Raw genomic sequence first — 20,847 nt, forward strand, 5'->3', positions numbered from 1 at the left:
GCAGTGAGGCCATGGCTTTGATTCAATTTAGCAGGTAATTACACTATCTGGTAAAGCAATTATCCTGTGTGCAACATAATTCCATTTGCAAGCTAATGGTACTCCCACAACCTCCACAGTACAGGAGACAATGCATTTCTAAGAGGGGAAACAGGGATACTGTTTTGTACCTACTGTTGGAGCATCTGTGGGCTAATTAGGTCAAAGCCTATGACAACAACAGCCTAAAAGAACAACAAAACACGAGTCAGCCTGGTACAAACAACCACCACTGCACCCAAGCATGAATTTACTTTTTATTTTAAACTTTCAAATGAGGTGACACTGCCATGCCCAGAGAGCACGATACTAATGTTTCAAAGACCAAAAAAGAAGAGAGAGATAAGGGAGCTCTTTTAGACTGAGCTTAGTCTGGGTAGATGAAATCCATGTGGCCTTGCTGGCTGATTTTAATCCCCTGCTTCTTTCTCTCCCTCCCTGCCTCTCTCTGAGCAGACTCAGCAGAGCCATGGTCTGCATGCAGGAAGAAGGGCCAGGCAAGCAGGCGTCTCTGAACAGCAGCCAAGGAGGAAAAGGGAAGAGAGCTCCTCAGGATCACTGATATGTAATGCCAACTGTCTTGAATATCTCTGACCTGACAGCACTTGATTAGAAAACAGCAATATGGTGTAAACTTATCCAGGGTGGTAATTCATCAGACGTCGGAAATTAGAGGAAGCTAGATAAAGTCCCTTTCTGAATAGGAAAGAGTGGTGCTTACCTTGACCTGGGAGAGGGAGGGATGGATAGATGAGGAGAGTCAAAGGGATGGAGAGTAGAGGGTCCAGGCAGGGAAGGGGTCTGGGTAGGTCCCAATGGGGTAGTCCAAGAGAGGGAACGAGGGAGGAGTAGAGAGGAGAGGAAGGACAGGGAACAGGGAGACAGGGAGGTGAAACGTAAACGCTACTCTCTCCCTTTCTCTCTCTCACACACACACACCCAAACACACACTCGCACAGCCTACAGACAGGAACTAACACAAGCAGTTACTCCCAGGATGGGAGAGAGAGTGTCTTACCCATCCACAGACACTCAAACACAGAGAGCAAGAGTAAAACCCGGCCCACTCTCTCCTACTGGCCCAATGAGAGGCAGCTGTAAAACTGCATGACCAATGAGAGACGTTGAAAGCAGGGCCAGTAAGTGCAATGACTCATCCAGCCAATCAGAGAAATTGCCTTTGGACTCTTAGAACCTCCCTCTCTCTTAATGACAGATTTAGGAAGGTGCACTTAGCCTGTGTGAGTGATTTAAGACCCCGACCTGGGACACATTAGAGTGATTAGATTCTGATGCACCTAAACCAGTGTGATAACACAATAGGCAGCATGCTCCCCTACAACACTAGCTGAGATCCAGTCAGGTGTTGTACTGCATGCTACAGTCATTTTCATGTACAGCTACCCTCTTAAAGGAGGTTACGCATGACATGTTGCATTATTTCTGAAAACAGAACACACACAGTCGTGCACACACAGACACACACACAGGAATGCATGCATACACATGTACAGAGTTGATTGTTAAAGAGGGAGGAGAGGTGAAACCTCTGATTCAGCAGTATTTCAGCCCTCTAATAAAACACCGCTGACAGGCTGTGCTGTAGAGGATGTACCTCCTCTATACTGGACAGGAGATGGCTATAAAAGATTCATAGAAAATGGGAGGGGAAAGATGGGCACAGAGGGGAAATATAGGCAGGGTTTACCAGCTGCGATGAAATGAGTGTGGGTCGCTGTGAATAATATACAGGATATTGCCACAGTCAAACCAAGGTAACAGGAAAATATTGTGGAAATTATGTCCTAAGACTTATTTCCCTATCTGTCCGATTCCTTATAACCACTGATCTGAAAGAGATGGATAGTTCCTAGTTGAAAGCAAAGAATACATTCATGGGTGAAAGTGATACAGCAGAATGGCCGCCACTGTATGTATGCATGCTATCCTTTCACATTAGGGTCTGGTTCTCAAAGGAGGTGACGGAAGGAAGTGTTTCGTCTGGGAAACAGCACTAGACGCAGACAGGTCTTGGTTAGAAAAGGAAAGGTTGGATGGATCCAGAATTTGCAGTGAGGCCTTCCTCACAGCTATGGCTGTGATGTCCATGAAATCAAGGCACACTGTTGGACTGCCTTAGGATAGCTGCATGACAACCAAATCTCCAGATATGTGTTTATTGGGTTCTGTTGAGGGCACAGAATATATCTCATGACTGGCTAAATCACATAACATTTAAAGTGCTGTGACAATGGACTGATTCTCTCCATGTTGCCTGAGACAGTTTTTTACTTAAAACCAACCACATGATAATCAAATTGGTCATGCCATACTTGGAGAACTATTTATACGTGTAGTAATATGTTATAAATACCCTACCAAATCCATAAAAGAACCCAGTTTGAAAAATAAGTAGGCAAACGCACAATAGGTTTATGTGACATGCGCACTGGAGAGCGTCAGTCACCACTCCATTGCTATGCCCTCATTTATAGCACCAAAGGTCAAACTCAGATTGCAAATGTTTGCTGAAGTTTGTTTATGATGTTGCAGGCGTTTTCAAGCATATTCATACTGCTAGACGTATTCCACATGTGTATATAAAAGCTCACACGTGACGCGAAAAGAAAGCTACAAACATTCTCATATGTTTTCTCCTCATACTATAACAACGTTACTTCATTCAGTTACATTGTAACGCCGACATGTAGCCTACTCCCCAAAGATTTAATATGGACGTTCACACTGAGGGGATTATCCATGGGGCAATGTTCAGTTGCGTGCTCAGTAGAACGCTCTATGTTTTGTGTTTGTCTTTATTCATTAAATGTTAATGTGATATTATGTCCTAATATATTGGAATACATTATGTAGCCTATTGGCCATTGATATTGAAACTAGTGAAAAGTATTGATCATTGAGTGATATACTAATGTTAATTGATTAAATACCTTTTAAGGTGCATTTTGGATTATCTCAATCAACAGAAACTACAGCTCCCATAGTTCCTTGCAAAATCTCACAGACTCAGTTGCTCTGAAATGCATTCAGCTGAACAACAGCGCGCACACGAGTTCAGTCGGGGAAGAATTTAGAGGTAGGTTTGACCTACTTTCCTTGTCAATGTATAAAGTTGTGTGTACATTGTTTAAAACCCAATTACTGGTGTCAACTTCAGCTAGCTGACAAGTTCTCCAATGTTCCCTGCAATAACATAATATTAACTCGCATGATGGAGCTAACATTAGCTAGATAATGTCAGCTATTGTAGACAGCTAAATTGTTTAAGCTGGTTGATGTTAGCTGTAGTTAACTCTCTGACATTGTTCACTAGCAAGGGGTTTATCAAAATAAGCTCAGCTACCTCTTCCAGACAAGCTTAGCTACCTTTAGCTAACTAACGTTAGGTATTCCAGACTGGAATCTGGTTAGCTAACATTGAATATGGCTCGTGCCAGCCATGCGTGCAGAAGTTGCACCCCTGTTTTAGCGAATACTTTTTAAAGTAACTATATCTGGTCTCACGCATGCATTCAGCATTGCAATTACAACGCTATTTAACTATGTTAAACTGAAATGCAATAGCTGGTCAAGAGGTAGACGTTACAAAAGTCGTTCGCTGTGAATCAATTTTTGGATCGTGTCAACCCCAAGTTAATAAATCAGTCAAACAGAGAACAACAAAATTATAATACACTGACTGCAACCAAATAATACTCGTGACCTGACAGCTCAGATCTGTTAGGGTCCTTGCTTACCATGGTTGTTACTATAATACGTGTGATTTGCTGTTCCTGCCTGGAAAGGACAGCTTTGGACATAGGGAGTTTGGTTGAGCACCATCCCACAAAATAATGAAGAATACAGCACTCTGTCAGAAAACAAACTTTGAATGACTATTTGCAAACATTCTTGTATTTTACAGGTTCACAATGACCAGAGGTCCAGCTGTAAGCTAGCTTGCTTTCAATCATTGTTAATCCTTGGAATGGAGCAAAGGTTGACATTCTCTCATACATACAGTATGAAAATGGCTGCAGGTAGCACTTTACCTCCATGTTTGTCATTGTGAAAGGTTCCCCTCTCACCCCCTCTGTAATGTTTAACACTGGATCCTTTGTGGAACTTGTAAGGGAAGAGTGCTAACAGGAATCTCTACTCATTGTCTGCTTAGAACATCTGAATTAGAGGTTTAGGCCCTACTCTCTGGTTTCTATGAAAATTCCTATAGCAAGCCTCTTCACTATAGCAGTACCACTTAGTAATTTGATACAGTCAGAGGTAGACTTGGGACTCCAGTGTCCACTGTCAGGCCACTACCATGGTGGACAAAGATGTTATGGTGAGTGGGGACAGGGTTGTGGAGGAAGAGGCTGAACTGGACCAGAAGGAGAACGCCCCTGGAGAGCCTGACCCTGAGATGGCACTTCCCCCACCTGAGGACCCCTCAGACGGCCAGACCAAGACAGCCCGGACCTGGGAGTGGTCGGTGGTGTTCCTGTGTTTCTATGGGTTTATGGGGCAGCTGAAGCCTGGGGAGCCCTTTATAACACCAAACCTGCTCAGCATGGAGAAGAACTTCACCAGGGAACAGGTCAGTGATGCACAGTCATCCCCCAATAACAGTTTGGAATGTTGGTGTGGTGTGTTTTGTGTGAGTGCAAGTATGTAGTGTGTGTATACAATTATCCGTGTGTGTCTTAAGTTAACCACAGTGTTTAAGGGTGGGTAGATGTGTAAGAGGTAGGGCTGCATGATGTGGGTGAATTGTTTTCATACCAAATGTTGCGATTTAATGTTAAAGGTCAAAATACTAGGGTGAACTTTTGGAATCATAGAAATGGAATAACTTATATTACAAAGTAGGGCTGGGAATTGCCAGGGACCTCACGATACAATATTATCACGATACAATATTATCACGATACTTAGGTGCCGATACGATATGTATTGCGATTCGATACTGTGATTTCATTGCTATTCAATGTTCCAAACATATTGCTCACCATTTGTCTGCTGCAGAGGGACAAGAGAGAGCCTGAGAAAATGAGTTTTTTGATCAGTCATGGAAATAAAAGTGCTGATACAAATTGGCTCCCTATTTAAATAGAAGATGGAGAACAGTGCAATTTTTTTGGGGGTGATATTGTCAGTGGTATGATATAGTCACAAATAATATCCCGATATGTAACTGTTATTACATATCGGACATCACTATTAAGAACCAAAGTGGAAAGCGGCATCGTTCTTGTTTTGAACGATTGGTTGACTGCATTGACCTAACAGAATAGCATGCAAACTTCCAGTGAATCTAACAGCAGGGAGGAGGAACTGTACCCCTTCGTGGGAAGCAGCCGCAAGAGGAGAAAAAATGGCGGAAACTATAAAAATGTCGATTACACGTTTCAAAATATTGCATGCAATATGGATCTCTTGCGATATGGATATTGCACGTCAATATTTTGATTACGATGTGAATTCAATCATTTTGGAGCACTAGTAGGAAGGATCGAGAAACTTATCTTCACTCTTGCTTAGTAAACAGTATATTGTTAGTCGTGCCAACTTTGCTATCGGTCTTCTACGGTCTTCTACTGAATTTTTATTTTTTATTTAACTGACTTGCCTAGTTAAAAAAAAAAAATATATATATATATTATTTTTTTACAATTTATTTCTTTATTTAAAGGCCAGGGCATGTCAGTTCAACCTGAGGCCCAATTGATTTTGAGGGATATGAAAGGTAATGTCCTGCGCTGGAGGCTATAGCCTTGTATGACACGTAGAATGACAACCCTGATATAAGCTATATCAGCTGACACGAGTTCCATCTGAATTTATACTAGGAGCTTGAACTACAACCGCTCAATCCCAAAGTAATAGAAAAAAAGTGCCAGTTATTATTTTCCAGTGTTCCTTAGTCATGGAACCCACTGGACTGTAATAAGGTTATCACAGTGTGAGTGCAGTAACCCCTCCTCAGTATGGTCAAAGTTCACATTCCTACAAATTAGGTCAGTCTCTTTTTCTGATTGGTTACTGTAGGCTTGTCTGGCTCAGTATCAACTAATGAACCTAATGGCCTGACGTCTGCAGACTCATTGGGAGGTGTCCTTGCCTACAATGTAGCATTAGTTCAAATGAAGGGGATCAGTGAAGGTTTTTGCTCCCCTCATTTCCTGTAGAGGGGGATTAATGTTATTGCATTGCCAAGGTTATTCTGAACAGCATATGAGGCATGTGCATTTGTCAGTGTTTGAGGACTCACAAGAAACTAGCCTAAATATGCAATTTGAGAACACCTGCCGGCACATTTATATAGCCTTCAGCTACAACAACTAATTACAAGGAGAATTAGATTCCATGTTGCCCTCTGTCTCTTCTTTGTGGTCTCCCCCTCTCATACCCGCCATTCTCTTCCTCCAGGTGACCAATGAGATCAACCCGATCCTGTCCTACTCCTACATGGCGGTGCTGGTGCCAGTCTTCCTCCTGACAGACGTCCTGCGTTACAAGCCCGTCCTGGTCCTCTCCAGCCTCAGCCATGTGGCCATCTGGCTCCTCCTCCTCCTGGGCTCCTCCCTCTTAGAGATGCAATTCATGGAGTTCTTCTACGGCATCACCATGGCAGCACGCGTGGCTTACTCCTCCTATATCTTCTCCCTGGTCACCCCAGAGCTCTACCAACGCGTGGCCAGCTACTCGCGCTCTTGCGTCCTCATGGGGGTGTTTGCCAGCTCGGTGCTGGGCCAGGTGCTGATATCCGTGGGCAGGCTCTCCTTCGCCACACTCAGTGCTGTCTCCTTAGCCTTGGTGTCCTTCGGCCTGGTGCTCTCCTGCTGCCTGCCCTGGCCCAAGAGGTCCCTGTTCTTCAACAGGGCCCACCACGCTGCCCATCGGAACCTCCAGGAGCAGGCTGCCGCCCAGTCGGAGCTAGCCAGGATGAAGCAGGGCGAAGCGGGCTTGGATTCAGGTGACACCCCCTCCCTGGCCCCTCTCAGCTCTGGTTCCTCCTGGAGGGACTCTGTGTTTATTCAGATGCTGAAGGAGCTGAGGAACGTGCCGCGGAGGCCCAGCCTGAGACTGTGGAGCCTGTGGTGGGTGTTCAACTCCGCTGGCTACTACCTGGTGCTGTTGTACGTCCATGTCCTGTGGGACAAGGTGTACCCCGCCACGGAGAACAAACACGTCTACAACGGAGGGGTGGAGGCTGTCTCCACGCTACTGGGTGAGGGATCCATTTCCCTAGGTTTTAGTTTTAGTCTGGGTACAAAGGCCCTCCAAAGCCAGGTATACAAGTGTTTTAATAACCAATGTGTAGCATTCACCTGGGTTTTTACTGTCTGACAGGGTAGGAGCCTGTGTTCTCCAAGTCAATGATTCCTACAAAATATTAACACCCCTACAGCAGTTGGCAGAGGTAGTAGTGAGAGCACCATGGCACCATGCTTCAAGGTACATATTTTCTCAGTCAAATGAGTTCTCCGGCATCACGTGACATCAGGTCAATAAGTTTGTCTTAGACCAGGGTTTCCCATCTCCAGTTCTCCAGTACCCCCAACAACGCGTTGTTGTAGCCCCAGGCTAACTCGCCTGATTCAATAGTTGACAAGTAGAATCAGGTCTGCTTGTCCGGGGCCACAACAAAAATGTTCACTGTTGGGGGGACTAGAGTTGGGAACCACTGTTTTACACTGACCCCTCTCCAATGATTTAATTATGACTGAAGTTGCATGACCTTAACAGCTGACAAGGACAGGAGACATACAAAGCCCATCTATCTATCTAGAAAGAGGAATTCCCATGAAGCAGAATGTGGGGAGACAACAGAAGACTAAACAGTCACGTTCTGTTGAAAGGTGTGGAAGATGACGATGGTTTAGATGTTGATCACACAGGGAGACGACGCCAGACAATATGCTGCTCCCCATAGTCATTTAGTATAATTATTTTATTGACGCATAATAATAACATAAAGGCTTACTGAACCAGCAATCCCCTCTGTTTGCCTTGATATGATAATGTCAAACTGACCCTGAGTCCACACACACACACAGCATTTATTAAAAGAAGTTCCCCCAAGCCTTAATCACCTACTCAATCATTAACTTAGTCAGCTAATCTTCTTCGACTAACTCCACCTCGTTAACTCTGTCCCAGGTGCGATCACGTCGTTTGCAGCAGGCTTCGTGAAGATCCGCTGGAACGTGTGGTCTGAGCTGGTGATCGGCGTCATCACGGCTCTGCAGGCTGGCCTGCTGCTCCTCATGGGGACCACCAGCAACATCTGGGTCTGCTATGTGGCCTACTCCCTCTTCAAGGGTTTCTACCAGTTCCTCGTGCCAATCGCCATGTACGTTTCTTTAGGTCTACTTTTATTTAACGTCGTTGTATACATATAATGGGATTTTGGGGATTTTCATGTTCAGACGTGTGCAGTGTATGAATGCATTGTCATAGAACTGTCACATCTTTCTTACTTTAGGCTGTACATTTAATCTGCTGACTATCCTGTTGTGGTGATTGTAGTTTCCAGATCGTCTCGTCGCTCACCAAGGAGCTGTGTGCCCTGATGTTTGGGGTCAACACTTTCCTGGCGACCGTTCAGAAGACCATCATCACCCTCATCGTCTCTGACAAGAAGGGTCTGGGACTAGACGTGCACTCCCAGGTAAGTCACACACACTCTGATTGCGACCACGCTCAGACGACTTCCTGCAAGCTGACATCACCCATATGGGAACACCATGTTTTCTAATGAGTGCTGTTCTGTTCTCCAATAGTTCCTGGTCTACTTCTTCTACTTTGCCTTGCTGACGGTCATCTACCTGGGCTGTGCTGCCTGGGTCATCATTCGCCACTACAGGAACCAATCGGCAGGAGGGGGAGGGGACACACACCAGGCCACGCCCACTGAGCTATGTTCCGTACCATCAAACCCCTCGGAGACGGAACCACTGTCCAATGGGAACAACGTGAAGGCCTGAAAGGGATATTCCGGGGTGTTGGCAATGAAGCCAACATCCCCAGAAGCCAACATTCCCCAGAGTCAGATTAACTCGTGGAGACCATTTTTATGCATCTGCATGCAGTCTGAACTAGCGTTAGCGAAATTGCTAACTACCCTTAGCGCAATGACTGAAAGTCTATCGGAACAGCTAGCATGTAAGTTGTTCCTATAGACTTCCAGTCATTGCGCTAGTTGGCATTGGCTCGCGAAACTACCTCTAACTTCCTTCATACTGGATGCAGAGACATAGAAATGGTACCCATGAGTTCATCTGACTGTGGGGAAGTAGATAAAGGGCCTCATTGCCAACATCCTCAACTATCCCTTGAACATTGTCATCTTTACATCAACACCTAAACCCCCTACACTGACATTGAGTGGTCTAAACGGTCTGGGAATCTCTCGCTACGGTTTCCACACGACTGCACAAGGACAGATGAGACTTAGAGGTGAGTCGAGACCTCATGACACTTGGTTGGATGTGTTGGTGGAGTGTAGTTTACCAGTATTAGTGAACAGTCACTGTTCTCAGCCCTTAGTGCCTTATCAGTTATATCCAACATGTATTCAGTTCACCAAAAGGATGTTATTATGGAATACATCTTTTTTTCTCAATGTTTAAAGAATTACAGGCAGGGCCCACCTACATTAATTACTACAAGATAAAAAAGCTCACTCGATCAAGGCTAATGGTCTTGTAAGCAGTGGTGGAAAAAGTACCCAATTGTCATACTTGATTAAAAGTAAAGATACCTTCATAGAAAATGACTCAAGTAAAAGTCTAAAAGTATTTGGTTTTAAATAAACTTAAGTAAGAGTAAAAGTAAGAGTATAAGTGATTTCAAATTACTTATTAAGCAAACCAGATGACACAATTACACTTTTTTATTCATCAGTAGCCCGGGGGACACTCACTGAGACATCATTTACAAATTAAGCATTTACACCACTGCCTGTAAGTAGCAATACATGACCTCGTATGCGGTACAAATCACATTATTGTGGGAGCACCTCTTAGAGAATGAATTAGGCTGTTTGAGAAGGTTTGCATCCTAAGCAACCTGCCTCAACATTGTTTCAAGTACAATAGACCAGCAATAGACTGTAATAGGTCAATTTAAGGAATTTCCTTTTTCGGCTTTAGACCAATCCCTACTTCTCACTCAAAACAGTGTTTTGTTTTTAATAGTCAGAGTTTGGGCCTAGTTGTCAGCCTGATGTTCTCAGAGAGACTGTTGACATGTAATATCTAGTGGCTGCTTTGGTCTTATCCCAGAAACATCCCAAATGGTGTTATCCACTGGTGATTATGTTCACAGTTTTCCAAATACAGGGTAATCATATGTTCCCTGATAATGTTGAAGCACATTTATTTTCGTAACTCTGAGTGAGAAAATAATAATCTCAAGTAGATGGGACCAATACGAAATGATCTACAGAAACAGTCTAATTCTACTAGACTACTTCTTCTACTGATGGAACAATAGCCTGTTATATTCAGCAAATGATTCACTGTTCGCTATCATTAGGAATTCTCGACAATTGCTGCAATTGTATTGATTAGCGAAAACCATATTTTTGAATCTGTGTATATATTGTTAGCTGTATAGAAGTCCTCCAGTGAGAGTGTGCCCCACAGGATCATGATTACTATGTGATCACATTAGTATTGCTTTAGATTAAGCAGACACGTGACAGGATGCATTTTTGGGCTGCTGAATCTTCCTGAAGATTTTTCTTTGAAAAGTGTGAAAAGATTTTCTACATGAAGCCCTTTGTGTGCATGTTCACTACACTCCCATTGTCTTAGGTTTAATCAGCGATTGCTTGTGAACAAAGCAGATGACAATTGTTTTAGGGCCTTCAAACTAACCATATCAGTGCACTTTATTATAATTTTTTATTTCACCTTTATTTAACCAGGTTGGCCAGTTGGGAACAAGTTATGCTTGCTGCTAGTGAGTAGGTTGTCTGGAATAAAGGTTGTCTGGAAAGAAAAGTGGTCTCTTGGGACAACTTACCCGGGTATGGGGTAAATTTAGCGGAATTGTGTAAGTTAAGCCAAATAGAAATGTCTCTACTGAATGAAATATTACCAATACCTTTTTAAAATAATATCTATCTTTATTTCCCAAACACAATTGCTTATCTCCTAACACTTTGTAGTTTATATATATATATATATTTTTAAACATTGGCCAGGCCCTGTTACCTCATATCCCAGCGATTATGCCTGGGAAGAAAACACTTCAATTTGCTAAACTTGCCATTGGCTCAACTTTTACCCCAAGGCAAACATTTTGATTATATTAGCACACGCAGATACAATAAAGCACTTTCATGCTGATGTACAGAATAATCTTAAAATGATCTACTTTGCTTTAGATACAAGCATCATGAAACCTCTAACAGAAATTAATTTGACTTGGTGAAAGTCTTATTTTATTTTTTATATATTTTTTTTTACTTAACTTTTTCCAAATGGTTTCTTCCTTCAGACTCAATGAAATGATGACCTCTTCCTAGATATTTGGTCAAATTATAACATTTTGTGTATAGTTTCCTAGAAACAAGGGTGGCTCAATTTACCTCTGGCTCAACTTACCCCACTCTCCCCTATTTTTGTTTAAATGTTTTCATGCATATTTGTCTTTTCTCCCCCAGGAGTGCTAATCATATGTTCATTGTCTAATAGGAAGCCCATGTGAATGTGTAAACTGGAGTATAGTTGTTATGTATTACTGCAAATGAGTTTGAGGATTTAGCTATGAGCTGGCAGACCTTTTTTCTGCATGTTATTTTCACGAATTTTCGAATGAGCTATTTTGTATTGTTTTAATGCAGGGGTTCTCAAACGTTTTTGCTTTGTGACCCACCAATTGAGCCATCTTGAGTCTTGACCCACCATAAGGGTTGAGTGGTAAAGAAAACATACACAGACCAAAGCATAAATACAAAATCTGATCATGGCAGTGGACACAATATTTTGCAGTTTCAAAGCTAATCCCCTGCAATTCCACATTTTGCCATGGAGCTGAGATTTTGTTTGCTTTTAAGCAAATTTCCTGCAATTCTATGCATTTTTCCATGGAGCTGAGATTTTGTTTGCTTTTAAGCAAATTTCATACAATTCTATGCATGTTGACATGGCTGGTGTTCTTATGCACAAACAACATCAGTGGGGCCTGATTGTCTAGCTTTTATTTTGTTGATTGTAAGTTCTCAAAGATTATAGGCTATTATTAAACAGTTTGGGAACTACTGTTTTAATGGAACAATTTATTTATCTGTGTGCGTATGAGTGAAATTGGGTTTTCTGAAATGTTTGTCACTGAGGAAATAAAATGCAAAATGAAGTTGAAAAATGTAAATATCTTTTAGGCCTATGTTTATTCTTTGGAATCTGACAACTCTAGGAACTCATATCTGGTGTACCCTTTACATTCTAAATGTGTTTATACCATACTTAAAGTACGCCCATAAATGCAGATTGCACCTACCCGATTTTTTTTTATTGAAGTTGCTTTTAATTTAATTGCTGTGCATAGGAAGTGGTTTGTTGAATTCCTGTCCCCTTGAGTAATCTTAGGACCATCTTACTACAAAACTGAGAAATCATGTCAGAATATAGTAGAGTGCCTATTAATTACATGTAGGGTGGATAAAAGATGTGCGTGAACAATACAAGCACTTAACTTGAGAACGTATGTACAATAGGTCCGGAACACGAGATATGCAACTTTGCACTATTCTCTAATTGATTTAAAAGGTCATATCTCAAGAAGGTTTCAGCCTATAGTGATGAGGTTGTAGAGTATACAATGATTTATACATGGTCATATGGCCTCATAAACAAATACAAAGGTATGAGATTAATTGCACCTAATGGTTTATATGCCGTGCAGTATACTAGCCAACGAGTTCAGTATTGGATAAGATTTGTACCCTTAACAGTCAGAATTGTTCATGTTTATTATTGTCACACTGACTTCAATCAATGCCGAATATACACTTTGGGTGAATGACTGTGAACCTATTTTGTTGCTGTAAAAGAAGACTTATGTCAACATTTTATTTTTGATTTACAAATAAATCAGTTTGGGAAAAACAATGTAGCATTTGTTTGTTTGCAATAAATGTTGATGACATTGAGAGAGATGGCACAGTACATGGCACCTCAGGAAACTCCTCACCAGTGTCATTCTCCGGTTAATTCAGTGAGCTGCAATGCTTTCGTCTTTGGATTTTGGATAAAAAGCCTTATTTAATTTCTATCACAGTGCATAGACATGAAAAACACTTAAGAGCACTTTTGAGGATTTTGAAACGCAAAAGGACATTACAAAACAAAAACATAGTAATTTGATACAAAATGTCATGATTCTTGGCCCAGACTCATCTCTTCCTGTTACTACCGATCCATGGAGTCCATTACTGAAAAGTGTGAATGTTAAAACTACTTAAAAAAATGTTATTCGCAAAATAAATACTCCTTTTGTTATCAAAACATTTTAAATATCCTGTTCCCTTTGTCTGCTAGCAAAATAAAACCATCCAACATTTATGACAATGTTATAGATAGTGCTTCCAAAACTGGTTATATGTACTGATTACAACAAATGTAAAGTGAATAAAAAATTACAACATTGGATAATAAACATTTAATGTACAATACTGCAACAATTAGCTTGTTGGAATCATAGAGAACAGAATTAGTGTCCTGTTTAATCTGTGGTGTGGTTTGATTCTAGGGCAAACTGTTAAAAGGCTATATAGACTTTCTACAATGCAGGTATTATGCTTTTGAGGGTAAGACCACAAAAAAATAAATGTACATTGTGATAGTCTGTCCTCAAACCCCCAATGAACATGGCTTTCTGAAGTGGACAGTGAAAGGAGTAGTGGAATGAATACAAACTACTGAAAACCACAGTGTTGAGGTGTTTACAGAACAGTGATTTAGACGTATGTGCAGGGGGTCGGGGTGGCCTGTTTGGTCAGCTGCAATCAGTGTATAAAGAGGGGTGGATTGGGGCTTAGGGGGGGTCCATCTCTTAGCCTGGTTGTCGCTGTTCTTGATCAACACCATATTATGGACATGTGGTCCTATTTGGCCAGCTGGACTGAGTGTATTGGAGAAGGGGAATGTAGCTGTTATATACAAAGCACCATTGTGTGTGTACGTACCAGTGGAGGCTCCTCAGAGGAGGAAGGGGATGACCATCCTCAGTGAAATTTCATAAAAATGTAAACATTAGAAACATTCAAGTTATACTTTTTAGATAAAACTATACTAAATATATTCATATGTAACCAAATAATTGATTAAAACACACTGTTTTACAATGGTCTACAGTAACTTCAACAGCACTGTCTGGGGTAGCACCATGGTGTAGCCGGAGGACAGCTAGCTTCCATCCTCCTCTGGCTATATTGACTTCAATACAAAACCTAGAAGGCTCATAGGCCTCATCCCCTTCCATAGACATACATGGTAATTATGACCACTTCCGGAGGAAGTCCTCTAACCGATCAAAGCTTTTAGGATCAGAGAACAAACCTAGTGTGTTGTATTGGGATTGTGCCACAGAGCATTATGGTGATTCTATGTGTTGAGAAGCTTGGTGACATTGTCTGATAGAGATTGAGTGAACAGTGATAGTTGAACATTTTTGGAATTTTATTCAATTCAAATGTGTTTTTTTTCAAATAACAGGAGACAGAAGAGGAATATTATAAATTGTTTTCTTGGTTTTAGAACTTAATTTTTGTGTTCAGTTAGTGCAATTGATTTAACATTTTTTAAAGTTAGCTAGCTACTGAAGTTAGCGAGGCTATCTACCAGCGTGAGTGTGCAGTTTGTGGACTTTGTTGAAGAACCCCTTTCATTCTCGGGTACACGGAAAAGGGAGAGTCGACCTCTGCCTGAGATCAATTTCATGAAGAAAGATGAAAGGGTGAGGGCGTTAAATACCAACTGGTATTAAAAGTAAAACTGGTAACAGGGAGCCTTTCATCAAGCTGCCTGCTTTTGGGAAAGTCTGAGCCTTGGTCGAAAGGTGGGTACAGTGACCTGAAGAACATCGATCGTTCAGCTAAACGGCAAAACAAAAGCAGGGAGCATATAAATGCCGACATCACATTCAAGCTTCTGGGAAAAAGCTGCATCGATAAGAGGACATGACGAGAGGGAAAGTTCCGCCAACAAGGCCAACTACAAGGAGCTTGCAGAGGTAATTGCGCGTTACGATGCTTTACTTGCTGAACATATCGAACTTTCGACTGTCTTTTCTAGGATGTCGAAAACAATTCAGAATGATTTGATAGCTTCATCGCATCATCCATAAACATTTCGATTAAAGAGAGAGGTTGACACAACGCATTTTCTTCGCGCGCGCTCAAGTAGGCTTTCCCCTTTCCTCCGGTATTTATTTAGCAAAGATGATAACACAATCACTCCGGACAGACACAAGCAAAACTCATGACATAAATGTTGCAGCAGCCTAGACAACACAGGAATCGGACATGCTGTATGGGATGAAAACGAGACTATATTTCAGTGTGATCAACTGTAGGCTCCTAATAAGAGCAGCTGCATACAGCCTATGCGCCCTGTCCATCTGGTCCTGGTAAACTGATTGGTAACATTATGTATTTATAGTCCATTTGTGTGTCAGGAGAAAATGTGAATGTGATCAAATGTAGTTTATATTAAAAACTGGGCTGGCTAGGCTTATTAACTGGAATGAATATATCAACATAATAGCGATGATAAATGTTTTATAAGGCCTACAGTTGCATTGGACTACATGACGCAAACATGCATAAAGCAAGCTCAGCCCAGTTGTCTATTTGTCTGGGTAGAGGAAATCCCCCTACTAATCTAGTCTAAATATCATTCATATGAACAAATATAATGTAGCTGCAGTTTGACAGGGTTTTCATCTCCCCCAGGGCCAGGAGTTTTAAAAAAAACCATGTGACCTGATTAGGAAAAACTGGTCCCATCATAGCCCATATAAAACCTTTTAACAACTAATTAATCACTGGCATACCTTATAGGGTCCAGAGTTTTCCTAGTTAGGTTAACATATAAGGAAAAACTCCAGGCCCCAGGGGGTAAAAATTGCCCCACCGCTCTGGGACCTATGGTGCCACCAGTCTGCTTGGAGTTGTCCGTTATGGTCAGGTATGTGGATGATCAGGGCTTTATTCAGGAACCTTTCTTGTGCTACTTTGACGTGTCAAGTGGGCGAGATGCGCAGTCTGTGTTTGACTTTATGAATTTTGAGATGTCGGCGTTTAACTTCATAGAGAAACTTGTCCAAACCTATGATGGCGCAGCTGTAATGGAATGTATCTGCTATTTGTATTTCCAGCTAAGTCCCCTCCTGTTCCCTGATTAAGAGGTGATGACCACTCCACTACCGTTGTCAACTCCTTCCTGACATGAACTGAAGCCATGTCTCATGTGCCCGCTCATCCACTGGCACATTGAATGTTTCCTCTCCAAGCACTGTGAGTACCCCTATCAATTATCTCTCATTACTGTATGTAGAGTCAATCACATACACAATCACATTATTACACATACATGAGTTTACTCTTTGCTTGGACTAACTCATTCTGAGCTCTTTTGTCTAACTGTTTAGTGTCTTGTGTTATTGTTTGTCTTTCCAGGCAAATCCTGTCCTGTACTGGTCAAGCCTCTGAACACCTCAACTCATGCCTCATACCCTCATTCAATCACTGCTGTGGTCCCTTTCCAACACTGTGTAAGTAGCCCTCTCATTCCCATTCCCCATAATAGTGTACTATAAATGTCTTTATTAAATGCTTTAGGTTAAAATAATTAGACTTTGACGATTTTTGAAAGCATCACCCGTGCCTATACCCTGGGTCTGCCATCCTCCTCATTTTTTAAGTCACCAGCCTCCACTGGTGCGTACGGTTTGTTAGGCCTCCTGGATTGGTTGAGGTGTGTGTGTGTGTGTGTGTGTGTGTGTGTGTGTGTGTGTGTGTGTGTGTGTGTGTGTGTGTGTGTGTGTGTGTGTGTGTGTGTTTCATTAGGCTTATCTCTTGATCTGGCTGAAGTGTGTGTGTCCGTTTGGTCGGTCAGTCCTATCTCTTGAACTGTCCGATGTAGCTGTTCTCGATGCAGAGCACGGCGTAGGAGCTGTGACAGCTGCTGGTTCTCTGTTGGAGGAGCTGGCCCCCCTGTAGAGAGGAGGCCATGCCTGTCAGCGCCCGCTCCCCTACACGCCACGTCTCACAGTAGTTATCCACCTGGCCGTGCCCCCTGCTGGTCGAACCGTGCCATATCATCTTGTCTGGCCTGGGTGAGGAGAGGGAATAAGGGAGAGAACGAGATGAAGGGATGAATCATCATATTTTTGCTTCCATTCACTTTCTCAGCTGTTAACTTTACATAACTTATCAATGCCTCCTTATGGATGTTGTAAAAAGACAGGTTTTGATATTTTGTGTATTGTGAGTAATATGTAGGAGTGTAGTTTATCACCATGTGTCGTCTGTGAAAATGTCTTTGCCATCGAAGGAGTAGATGGGTACGTTGTCCTTCACTCTGCCCTCTGAGTCACTGAAGATGGCCTCCCAACTGTCAAACAGGACCTCGTCCTATAGAGGGGACATACAAATGGTTAGGGACGGTTTCTGCCAATTACTTAAATGATATGGAATGATACTGGGATTCTGAATGAAGCTGGAAATGCATCTCAGTCTTTGGCGACAGTACCGTACCTTCAGGTTGACGATGGGCATGCGGTCCCTGTCTGACTTGCGGACGATGCTGTAAAGGTCCTGGAGCTTGGAGGAGAGGAAAGCCCGGAAGGTTCCCTTCAGCCCGATGGCCCGAGCCTGCTTGAAGCACAGGAAGTCTGCCCCTCTGATACCCCGCATGTTACCCCCCTGGGGGGCGTTCAGGGCGACCAGGTGAATCTGCAGAAGGAAAGAAGAAGAAGAAAAGTCTGCTTTTAAAAACGTGCTTCCCATCACATCCACGATCAGAAGTATTTCAGCAGTGGCAAGTTTTTAGGTTACATTTATGACATTTAAATCACTGGCTACTCACGCTTGGGCCTGACGTGTGTTGGTGGCTGGGGGTCTCAGGGGGTCTGGGTCTGCGTTGTGGGGTTACCGGGTAGCGGGTGTCTGAGTAAACCGGGTTCTGTGGGACAGGGGCTGGCTGGGGCCGGACCGGCTGAACAGGGTCAGGGTTGTGCTGGCGGTCTGTATAACTGGGGTACCGTGGATCAGTGTGTGAGGGGTATCTGGGGTCTGAATGTGAGGGGTAGCGTGGATCCGGCTGGTCTGGGTAGCGTGGATCCGGCTGGGCTGGGTAGCGTGGATCCGGCTGGGCTGGGTAGCGTGGATCCGGCTGGGCTGGGTAGCGTGGGTCCGGCTGGGCTGGGTAGCGTGGGTCCGGCTGGGCTGGGTAGCGTGGGTCCGGCTGGGCTGGGTAGCGTGGGTCCGGCTGGTCTGGGTAGCGTGGGTCCGGCTGGTCTGGGTAGCGTGGGTCCGGCTGGGCTGGGTAGCGTGGGTCCGGCTGGGCTGGGTAGCGTGGATCCGGCTGGGCTGGGTAGCGTGGATCCGGCTGGGCTGGGTAGCGTGGATCCGGCTGGGCTGGGTAGCGTGGATCCGGCTGGGCTGGGTAGCGTGGATCCGGGTGAGTCGGGTAACGTGGGTCGGGGTAAACAGGTTGTTGTCCCTCAGGCTGTGGCTGGTGGGGGTCTAGCTGTCTGGGGGGTTGCTCTGTGGCCGTGTTGGAGGGATGATCTGGCTGGTAGTAGACCACTGGAGGAGGGTCGACAGCTGCTACCTCATTACCCTGCAGATGGATACAGACAGAGAAATCATGTCAATAAGATTCACTAATGTGATTAATAACTTCATGAAGTGATTCCCTCACTGTCACAATAGTGTATTGTCAGCATTTCTCAAGTGCACATTTCCAAGGACTTACCTGTTCAGGGGGTAAAGCTATGTATGGTCCAAGCTGAAAGGTAAAACTTCCAAGTTAATCATGTAAACATTAACAAAGGATCAAGGTGTTGTATTTTATAAATATAGTGGCTTGCATTCATTACACTGGTAAACACTGCACCTGGATTTGCCGGAAGCCATCTCGTACTCTGATGTAAAAGTCTGTTTGGTCGACCAGATACACCAGCGTCCCCTCTGCCTGTCGTCTGGCCGTGGCTGTCATCGTGTCATATGACCTCAGCACCATCACCTGTTCAAACGTGGACGACAAGGAGCTAAATGATGCCACATCCTGGAAGTGGTGTATATGTCATCACAGTGAGGCTCCGTCCAGAAACAGGCCCTAACCTCCTAGACACTACACTAGGAATGGAGGGGTTAACAGACTCACCCCAGAGGAGTGTCCATCAGTTCCAGGTGGGCCAGGAGGGCCCGGAGGTCCAGGGATGCTGATGGCTGAGATGTAAAAAGATCACATTCATTGAAGCTGTTAACCAAGGCGCTACTGTACTTCATGTCACCAGAAAGTTGTGTTTCTGCCTATGTACTGTATGTATGAGTGTGTGTGTGAGAGAGTACGCCTCACTCTGTGTTGGCCTGTAGGCTCCAGGTGAGGAGGATGATCCTGAAGGTCCGGGGGGCCCCGGTGGGCCTGGGTTCCCTTGCCTGCCTTCGTACCCTCTTCCTGGGTTACCTGGAGGGCCCTGGGGCCCTGAAGGACCGATGATGGACTCTCCCTTTGGCCCCTGGAGATCGATAGATCAGATAGATATTTGTCTGGCTCATTAAAACTTTCTAATTGAATTCCATTCTACATGTCTTTTGAGTTCAGTGGTTATTCTTACTGGAAGTCCTGGAGGTCCAGGCTGACCACCCTGTCCACCGTAACCTCCACCATAATATCCTCCGGCTGGCTCGCCCTTCTCTCCCTTCATCCCCGAGTCTCCTCTCTCTCCCTTCATCTCCTCCTGCAGGGACACATTTGACCTCACGTCAAACACATACAGACGCATGGCGGGTTGTGAGTGTCGAGCGCCTTTGTAGTTACGTCACTTACCTTGAAGGTGTAGATGTCAAAGTTGGACGTGAGACCTAGAGTGGAGACGATAAAACGTGAGTTCAATCAGCTCAATCTCATGTGTTGGTACACCTAAGGCCAGCGTTAGTAAATAACTAGCTGGTTTTACTGTACCTGGTACCCCAGGTATTCCTGGTACTCCACGATCACCTTTCTCTCCTTTGGAGTCTGATGGGTGGAGGAAAAAGGCCAACATGTAAGCGAACACATGACATCGTTTTACATGTAACGTTTTATGTCATGGTGTGAGACTGGCCAATGAGAATGAGTTGACCTACCAGGATATAACCGTGAGACATCATCATACCTCTGAGTGTGAAACAGAACAAAGGGGAGAAGAGTTACACTACTGTACCTTGGAAAGAGAACATATCAATTTGTAAACCCACATTAGTGACTTTGTGGGTTTTAACAACCTGACTGACTACAGCATATAACTGTATCACAACACCAACGTCTGGGAAAGATGCAATAGTGGATCAGACATCTACTCACATTGAACCTGTCCAGAGGTACTGCTGGCCCGGGGGGTCCGGGTGGGCCAGGTGGTCCTGGAGGACCCTAAAAACATGGATCAATCTGGGTTAAACTGATGCCCTGTCTGGGTCATGACGGTCTAACCATACCACTGCTTTTAGGAATGATTTGACATGCTGACCTCTGGGTTGCATCCCAACAGTCTTTCATGTCTGAATCCCATCAATCACCAACCAGCGGT

At 43.7% G+C, this 20,847-nt stretch overlaps 3 protein-coding genes across 6 annotated transcripts in view; 1 reads left to right on the forward strand and 2 right to left on the reverse strand.

Annotated features, from left to right (window-relative positions):
• Positions 1 to 1,054, reverse strand: part of LOC106575608 (poly(rC)-binding protein 3) — a 32,417-nt gene extending 31,363 nt beyond the window's left edge. Inside the window, exon 1 of the mRNA XM_045699079.2 lies at positions 761 to 1,054. The gene's annotated coding sequence lies outside the window, so the exon portion shown is untranslated. The remainder of the gene's footprint in view (positions 1 to 760) is intronic.
• Positions 1,055 to 3,026: 1,972 nt separating this feature from the next.
• LOC106575607 (reduced folate transporter) lies at positions 3,027 to 13,160 on the forward strand. Its single transcript, XM_014152218.3, has 6 exons — positions 3,027 to 3,136; positions 3,965 to 4,633; positions 6,466 to 7,267; positions 8,200 to 8,392; positions 8,569 to 8,710; positions 8,823 to 13,160. Exons 2-6 carry the CDS (start codon positions 4,361 to 4,363, stop codon positions 9,024 to 9,026), a joined length of 1,614 nt encoding a protein of 537 aa, XP_014007693.1. The 5' UTR covers positions 3,027 to 3,136; positions 3,965 to 4,360; the 3' UTR covers positions 9,027 to 13,160.
• LOC106593309 (uncharacterized) overlaps positions 9,920 to 20,847 on the reverse strand; it is an 81,892-nt gene continuing 70,964 nt past the window's right edge. For all 4 annotated transcript variants that reach the window (XM_045699109.2, XM_045699107.2, XM_045699105.2 and 1 more), the window contains 13 exons: positions 20,625 to 20,690; positions 20,408 to 20,438; positions 20,244 to 20,297; positions 20,109 to 20,143; positions 19,897 to 20,019; positions 19,638 to 19,797; positions 19,443 to 19,507; positions 19,173 to 19,301; positions 19,032 to 19,064; positions 18,141 to 18,896; positions 17,810 to 18,007; positions 17,571 to 17,686; positions 9,920 to 17,384 (listed from right to left, as the gene is read on the reverse strand). In XM_045699109.2, the coding sequence (XP_045555065.2) occupies positions 17,171 to 17,384; positions 17,571 to 17,686; positions 17,810 to 18,007; positions 18,141 to 18,896; positions 19,032 to 19,064; positions 19,173 to 19,301; positions 19,443 to 19,507; positions 19,638 to 19,797; positions 19,897 to 20,019; positions 20,109 to 20,143; positions 20,244 to 20,297; positions 20,408 to 20,438; positions 20,625 to 20,690 (1,980 nt within the window). In that variant the 3' untranslated portion in view covers positions 9,920 to 17,170. The remainder of the gene's footprint in view (positions 17,385 to 17,570; positions 17,687 to 17,809; positions 18,008 to 18,140; positions 18,897 to 19,031; positions 19,065 to 19,172; positions 19,302 to 19,442; positions 19,508 to 19,637; positions 19,798 to 19,896; positions 20,020 to 20,108; positions 20,144 to 20,243; positions 20,298 to 20,407; positions 20,439 to 20,624; positions 20,691 to 20,847) is intronic.

Source organism: Salmo salar, chromosome 17 (genome assembly GCF_965601325.2).
Source record: "Salmo salar chromosome 17, fSalSal1, whole genome shotgun sequence".
Lineage (NCBI taxonomy): Eukaryota > Metazoa > Chordata > Actinopteri > Salmoniformes > Salmonidae > Salmo > Salmo salar.